The sequence below is a fragment of the Triticum aestivum genome, chromosome 4A (assembly GCF_018294505.1).
Source record: "Triticum aestivum cultivar Chinese Spring chromosome 4A, IWGSC CS RefSeq v2.1, whole genome shotgun sequence".
Lineage (NCBI taxonomy): Eukaryota > Viridiplantae > Streptophyta > Magnoliopsida > Poales > Poaceae > Triticum > Triticum aestivum.
This window is the reverse complement of record NC_057803.1, coordinates 564,037,453-564,045,217: the sequence shown is the minus strand read 5'-3', so window position 1 is coordinate 564,045,217 and position 7,765 is coordinate 564,037,453. Positions and strand designations below refer to the sequence as shown.

The window sequence follows — 7,765 nt, the reverse complement described above, 5'->3', positions numbered from 1 at the left end:
GGAACTCATCTACTACCTCGCCCCTCTTGCTGGATCAAGAAGGCGAGGACGTCATTGAGCTGAACGTGTGCTGAACGCGGAGGTGCCGTACGTTCGGTACTTGATTGGGACGGATCGTGAAGGTGTACGACTACATCAACCGTGTTGATAAACGCTTCCGCTTTCGGTCTACGAGGGTACGTACACATACTCTCCCCTCCCGTTGCTATGCATCACAATGATCTTGCGTGTGCATAGGAAAATTTTAAAATTACTACGTTCCCCAACAACATGTATATAACAAAAGAGCAAGGCAAGAAGTAGGGATTTTACCCACATTGGGACCCCGAACCTGAGCAAAATTGCATGTGCTTGTGGTTTGTGTCTAGGACCCCTTGGTCTCCCGGCATGACATCCCATCGACTACAAATTCCATTTGTGCCTCTGTTAGGATCGGCAAAATGTCCCTCAACAATGATCACCACATGAAAGGTTGTCGTACAGAGGACAGAAGAGAAGGTGAAAAGATGGACTGAGCTCAAAGAATTAGGTGAATGCTAGATTGCCTTCCAGAAGTGAAGGGTGGGCATGGTGGAATTCCAAACTGCCATTGAGGAGAAGATGTTGATGAACAAGCACGACAAGCAAGAGCAAAAGCTTAGGTTCATGAATCTAGAGGGCCTCGATCCGAAGGGAAGAGCCTATTTCAAGTTTGTGTGATCAAGTTTTGGCATCCAAGGGCACATACATGGGATTCATGGGTGGTTTTGGTTGGCATGGTGGTGACCGTGGTGGGCATGGTGGTGAGCCTGGTGACCATGGTGGCAGCTCAGGTGCCATGAGTAGCGGTGGGAGTGCATGATGGATGAACTTTGCTTGTTGGTTTTGTTGGAACTTGTCTTGTGAGTTGTGAGACCTATCTTTTGGATGAACTTTGAATCCCAAAATTTGTGACTTTGAAATGTATTTGAGTATGTGAGCAACCCTTTCATATTTCTTGGAATTATATCATGATGAATTCTTGTATTTGCTTGAAATTTGCACAACATGAGAGATATAGGCAATTAGAAGATGGTATAAGCACTTTCAGGTAAGCTATCGAAGATGAGCAAAATTCTCCTATACCTAATGCAAATTTTAACATATTGGTATGCTATTGAAGATGCTCTAACATATTGCTAATTGTATTGTTGTCATGGTTCATGTTGCTAGTGTAGTTCACACCCCCTATGTCGATGCATAGGTTTCTGTTGAAGTTTATGGGGCTCTCGGCACATTAAATATTTAAATTCTGAGAATCTCGAAGGTCCATTAGTATTGCATGACATAGGCGCAATATTTAGTCCCACATCGGAGCGGAGAGGGTGTTGAGCCCGGCATATGAGGGGTTGTTTTTCTCACCTCCCTAAAGCATGAGAGCTCTGCACGCGTCGTATTTCGGTAATGAACACAACTCAGCTTCATTTTTTCCAATTGAAATGGATAATTGGTTGTCACTCACAGATGCCTTGATAATAATTGTTTTATTGCCATTAACGGACACATTAATAGCTAGTGCGCAGAATACAGAATCCTGGTACCATCAAAGCTAATTTGCCCGCTTAAATTTGACAGGCAGATTGCTAATTCCAACAGCATCAGAGGACAAGGGGCTGCTCAAACTTCAAATTGCAAAGGCGCTACCGGCGATGTTCTTTGTCGAGGGCATACCGGCAGTAACATCTTCTTCGATGCCACATTCATTCTTGCCCCTTATGATCTTGAAGTACCCGTCCTACAATGCATCACAAACCAAAACTTATTAATTAGCCTAACGCATGCATTCACTCTTGCAAGTCAACAATACAGGGTATTTATCACTCACATCGCCCCAGCCTCTGTTCCACTGATTTGCAAGAAGCTGAAAATCAGAAGACAAAATAAAACATGTCAGGACTTGATCATTTGGTTAATAAATAGTGTAATATAGAGAATTAACAAGATACCCAGTAATCCTCTCCAGCATCACTGGTTCCCCAACCAATCAACTTGACGGCGTGACCTCCCATGACTCCACCGGTGATGTGCTTGTACACTCCTGATTTGTAGTGTGCGAAGTCCTGGAGAAAATTGCAGAATGAAATCAACACAGCGAGTAACAAATATTTTCTTTCACCTTTGATGATATAATCACAAAGCATATGAGCTGTTGAGCAAATTCAGAGCTCGAAAGATAATAACAGTATTTCATATTTCAGTATGCTAACTACTAACTAGAGCATGTACGTTTTGTTTCTCTTTCTACTGTAATGTTCTTTCTACGGTTTTATTCAGTTTTACAGCTTTTCAGAATATTATTGATATTATCTTTCTCATTTAGAAGTAATTAGCAGAAATTTTGTTCCATGCTCCACCAACATTTTGACAGCCTTGGTAAAACACACGTCAAACATCAAACGGCGAATCAAAGTTACCTCATAAACTGTGAAAGCAACTTCTACAGGGCCATTCTTGTAGACCTCTGCCATGATGTCATGTGGATCAGAGTTTACTTGGTATGCATTGATGCTGAAATGTTTCTTTTCCTCCCAAACTTGGTTCTGCACCTTGCATTTCTTTTCACACACAGGTGTAGGATAAGCAGGTTCACATCCAGGATGCTTGCAGCCAACCTGATCAAAGTATGGATCGCACTGCAAGATAGTAATATTTACAAGGGTTAGTGGTATGCCGAGCTTGAGGTTTTTTTACAAGAAAAATTAGGGGAGAGCCCTGGTTGAAGAGAAAATCCAAAAAAACTAGCTAGACAAAGATGACCTATATTTGAAACAGGGCCATTTGTATTGTAATGTTGTGCCTGAACCAAGTTGGGATGAATTTGCAAATAGTCAGGACACACTAAGACATGATTTTCAGGTTCAGATATACACCGTTAGCATTTAGTGCCAAATAATACAAGCACTAACTGAGCTGTTAAAAAATGTATTAACAAACCAATCAATTCATTTACAGAGAGCATTATTATTAATAATTAATGTAGCATCCAATTTATATTATATTGGTAGTATGACAGATTCAGTAATACCCATTGTTGCAGTTAGAATACAGAGAAGTGATTCATAATAATAGTATCAAAATGATGACAATAATAGGATTGCTCTTGGAGGACCATGATATTGAAGTGGTAGTAAGTAGGGAGTTAGCTATACCTCGTCAGTAACAACACCGTTCTGGACGAAGTATTGCCATGCGCTGATAGGATATCCTCCATCACAACCATCGCCGCACATAAACCCACAGCAAGCCACTAGGTCATTGGCAGAAAGCGTAATGTTCTGCAAGGAACAGAAACAGCAGGCTGGTTATGTAAGAAAGGAACCAAACATTCCTGTTTAAAAATAGACCAGAGAGTAGACAGATGGTCCATATGCACTCACCATGTTGTGATGGATGCAGAAACGATCTTGCAGACACTCCACGGCACCAAAAGCCCAGCAGGAACCACAGTGACCCTGACATTGTTAACCAATACAGACTAGCTTGAGCATCTTCAATTGTTCAGTAAGCACTCGTGGAGCTAACAATGTAAGTTAGTGTGCATAGACTTACTTGATCTGCTCATGAAAATCAGCGTTTTCCAAGGTGTTGGCAAAAGAGAAGGAAATGAAGTGGGTCAGTGTAAGTAAAACAATGTACAACCGATTCATGGTCATTGAGTTATCTAGTTTAATTTACCAAGTATTTTCCCAATTGTGCTGCAGCCGGACCATTTCGACCTGGCATCGAACACCTTTGGGAGCTGCTCGGATCTTGAATGAGTTTTGGTGCGAACACGAGCCCGTAAACCTGGAGGCGTTGGCTTCACTCCCAGCATATGCTTAAATTGCTCAATCTGCACGGAAGAGGATGATTCTGAGGTCAGCAAACAGAGAAGAAAAAAAAATGGTGCTTCGATGACAACAACAAGAGCAAGAGGGTGTTATATGTACAGTGTAATTCGCGAGGTAGGGGTTGTATCCAGCCGTCCATCCGGCGTTGGGGTGGTTGTTGACCGTCTGTATGATGTCTTTCTGTGACAGTACAATACAATGATGATTAGTACTACAAACAAAAGAAGATGATGTCACTCAGATGGGGATAAAAAGCCGACCTGGATGATTCCTAGGGAATGGTCTCGCCCTGCTGCTCCGACGAGCTGAAAGTAAATTGTACAAACACATGTTAAAGCAAACATAGATGCGATTCAGCCAATTGCGTAGCATCAGTATTGATTCTTGCCCCCCATAAAAAGAAAGGGATCGAACTCTGGTTCAGAGCTGTTCAATTTTCAGTGGTGGCATCAAGCTTAGTATCAGCGGCAGGCCCCTCCGCTGGCTCGCCATCGAGCTCCCGCACGTCGCCGGAGGCCCCTCCGCCGCAACCCCTTGGTCGGGGGTGGATTCGCGCTTCGCAGTGGACGACGGGTCGCGGCACTACAGCTACAGTACTTCCGGGATTCGCAGAACTACAGCACTACTAATATCTCCGCAGCTTACCAAATTGGATTCTATTGGTACCAAATTTGGATATGTGAGAGTTATTTTGGTTTGACTTCTCAGAGCAGCTGTTAGCTGCGAGTAAAAAGCAGAGGCGGCGATGGGATCTCGACTCGACCGGAGGAGAAGAGCCGAACCTGGGGGGCGGCCGCGGCGGCGGAGAGGACGACGAGCAGCGCCAGCGGGAGCAGGCTCCTCCCCATCTTCGTCCTCGATCGGCGACGGGGGAGGAAGAGGAAGTCGACGGGAAGCAAGAAGAGGAGGTAGCTGCAAGCCTGCTACTGATTGCCTTGCTTGATGCTTCTCCTCCCACCCCACCCCACGCCGCCCTTTTATAATTGGCTCCGAGGGGGTAGACGCAGACGCTACGACTGTCCGAGCGCGATACGATGGAGACCGCCGATATTTTTCCAGCCTTGGGAGTGACGCGCGCGCCCGCTTTCGGTTCCCGGCTAATCCCGCTGCGCAGCGTAGCGTCACGCAACGGCGCGCGTGCTGCCACGCCAGAATCAACAACCCGTTTTTAATTCAATTCAAACGTATCCATATCGGCTTCGCTCGCCCATGCGTTGCCGTTGCTTCAATGCTTCTCCTTGCGAGAATCCTTTTGTGGAAAATTTGTGATACTCCATTATTGAAAGAAGGAAACGCAAGACATTTATAAGCGCGGCGGTCTGCGAATTCTTTCTGAGGGGTGCATTTTTGTACTTAGAGGATATGCAAGTATTGGTAGAAGATATCGAGTGCGGATAGAGGGTTGCATATCGGCTTGATTCGCTCATGGGTTGCCATTGCTTCGATGTTTCTTCTTGCGAGAATCCTTTTGGAAATTCCGTGCTCCATTTATTGGAACACCTTTATAAGCGCAGCAGCCTGCATATTTATTTTTGAAACGAGCATTTACTATAGAGGATATCAAATATGACTATATAGGTATGTGAGATTATTTATTGGTTTTGAATGTTACAGCCCGCCACTCTACAATCCTTCAACTACCCGATCTCACGCTCCAAGGCCGGATATGCCGCCTTGCCAAGGGAGGGGACCCTGGCAACATTTCAAGATTATTACTATTTTTCTTGGGTGGGAGGAGGGTGGCAATTAATAGAAGATATCGAATGTGGACATAGAGTTGCATATTTTGAAAATAATTACTCCTTTTGGTATGGTCGTTCACGGTGTTGGAAACACGGTCAACTTAATCATTAAGATCAATCCACGCGTGCAACCGAAGAACAAGCAAGGATTCAAAATGATACAATCTGAATTGCGGATATAATAAGAAGTATACTTGTTTAATAGAGTCGGATTCGGATGACGCATCGTACATGAGGTTTCGTCGAGTCTCATGTCTATGGCAAAGAGTAGCAAACAATAAAACTCAATCAAACAAAAATGTCGTCACACGGGGGGCACTGGCTGGTATGTCCTCGTCACGCTATGCTGCTCAGTTGCGACTGTCACTAGGCCGCTGCAGACGCGATAGGGAAATCGCTGGCGCAGACGCCCTATCACTGATGATGGCACCATCATTGTCGAAGAGGACCATTCTCAAGTGCCTCATGTCGATGGATTTGACATCTCTGGCATCATCCCCACGCCAATGATGTTTGGTGGTTGCGCCCTGGGAGCTGCAGCGTCAAAGCACAATCCTAATATTTTTTTTCTTAAGTATGATTTTTTCCTTCCCCTGCTTGTATCATCTCATCTTCGCAACAAAGAGCAACAAGACACGACTTTAGAAGACAAAAAACCCCGGTACGAATGGTAATCCCTTCTTCTCTCTTAGATATATAGTTTCTAGCAAGCCTAACCAATACGGCAGAAATGCCGCGCATATGGGCACATGCACACATGTGCATGCACACACATGCTCAAACACACACACAACACACCTATACAGATGCACAACACGGGTTCAGCTCCTCCGCAGTCGTGTTTCTAATGTATATGTGTTGTAGTTGTCAAAATTTGCCATCCATTCCAATCCAACGACACTCTCTTAGATATATAGTTTCTAGCAAGCCTAACCAATACAACAAAAATGTGTGTTTAGTAAATCTTACATTGTCGCGCATATGGGCACAGGCACACATGTGCATGCACACACATGCTCAAAGGCACACACGACATACATAGACAGATGCACAACATGGGTTCAGCTCCTCTACAGTCGTGTTCCTAATGTATATGTGTTGTAGTTGTCAAAATTCGCCATCCATTCCAATCTATCGACACTCTTGCCCCTTAATTCTGCTATTAACTTTAATCGCTAACGGTTATAGGCTTGGCACCAAACAACAGTCGAAGTGTGATATATGGCTCTAATTTAACCCAATTTTCCTTGAAAAAATTCTAGTTTTGGAGGTTATTTGGAGCTCATTTGGAGCAACCGTGTTGCCAAATGAAGGCCAACTTATGTGGTAATGACCTGGGGAATTTGGATACTTTCACATGAGGATTGAGGTTGTTAGTCCATCTTGCGCGAGATTGGGATTTCTTCTCCCTTCTTTCCCACTGAGTGGCTTGGGGAGAGCTTGATATAGTGAGAGTTGTGTGTTTCCTCACAAGATCCATCCATAAGTGAGTGCTTTGTGCTCAGTTCTGAGAGGCGATTTGGGGTTTCTCCTTTATTTGTTGGCTCCCATCTTTTATTTTCTTCTCCATGGTAAATGATTGCTCATGCTGCCTCTCGGGTTTTTTCCATAAAGGTTTCCATGTAGATCTTGGTGTCAACCCCTTTTATTCGTATTATTTTGCTATGCTTTCCATTATTTGGACACCTTGCTTGCTACCTGTGTCATGGTGTATTTTGATGTCTTGCATATGAGAATGCTAGTGTTATTTGATATGTTGGCAATCCCGAGGAATCGATCTTGTGGTCTTTGTTCTTGCAAGTATAATGCAACGAAATGCTTGGTGGTTGCCATCCGTGTAGATGTCAAGTTATGTTTTCTTATTAGTGTATGCACAAAAGGTGTTTGATGGAATGTCTACCAGGATTAAACTTAGAGTTTGGTCTATTGTCACATGGTATGCTTCCACTCCCCCATTAATATAGGCTTGCATGTGACATGTATAATTGTTTCCACTAATGTTATATGTTTAGTTGGCGCTAGCATATTATGGTTATTGTCGCCACAATTGGTATCAGAGCAATGGTTGTATCAAAGGCGTTTGCATGTGTTTATTGTTGCAAGTGTGATGTCAACTTTATTTGCTAGCAGGCTTGTTGGAAATGGTGATATTGTTGGGGAACATAATAGAAAACA

General features: G+C 43.7%; 1 protein-coding gene across 1 annotated transcript; it reads right to left on the bottom strand.

Annotated features, from left to right (window-relative positions):
* Window positions 1–1,487: 1,487 nt before the first annotated feature.
* On the bottom strand, window positions 1,488–4,880 carry LOC123086985 (cathepsin B-like protease 2). The gene is made up of 11 exons (XM_044508855.1): window positions 4,631–4,880; window positions 4,109–4,153; window positions 3,948–4,028; window positions 3,694–3,850; window positions 3,568–3,572; window positions 3,396–3,470; window positions 3,168–3,293; window positions 2,433–2,651; window positions 1,965–2,078; window positions 1,844–1,879; window positions 1,488–1,753 (listed from the first exon to the last, which is right to left on the bottom strand). Exons 1-11 carry the CDS (start codon window positions 4,694–4,696, stop codon window positions 1,643–1,645), a joined length of 1,035 nt encoding a protein of 344 aa, XP_044364790.1. The 5' UTR covers window positions 4,697–4,880; the 3' UTR covers window positions 1,488–1,642.
* Between the last annotated feature and the right edge of the window lie 2,885 nt (window positions 4,881–7,765).

Bases quoted from the DNA above. Each gene is read 5' to 3' on its own strand.
- LOC123086985 (XM_044508855.1), bottom strand. From the start codon at position 4,696: ATGGGGAGGAGCCTGCTCCCGCTGGCGCTGCTCGTCGTCCTCTCCGCC. The intron at 3,294-3,395 runs GTGAGTGCATAT...TGTTCCTTGCAG, and splicing joins TCTGCATCCATCACAACATG to AACATTACGCTTTCTGCCAA. The intron at 1,754-1,843 runs GTGAGTGATAAA...GATGCATTGTAG, and splicing joins GGAACAGAGGCTGGGGCGAT to GACGGGTACTTCAAGATCAT.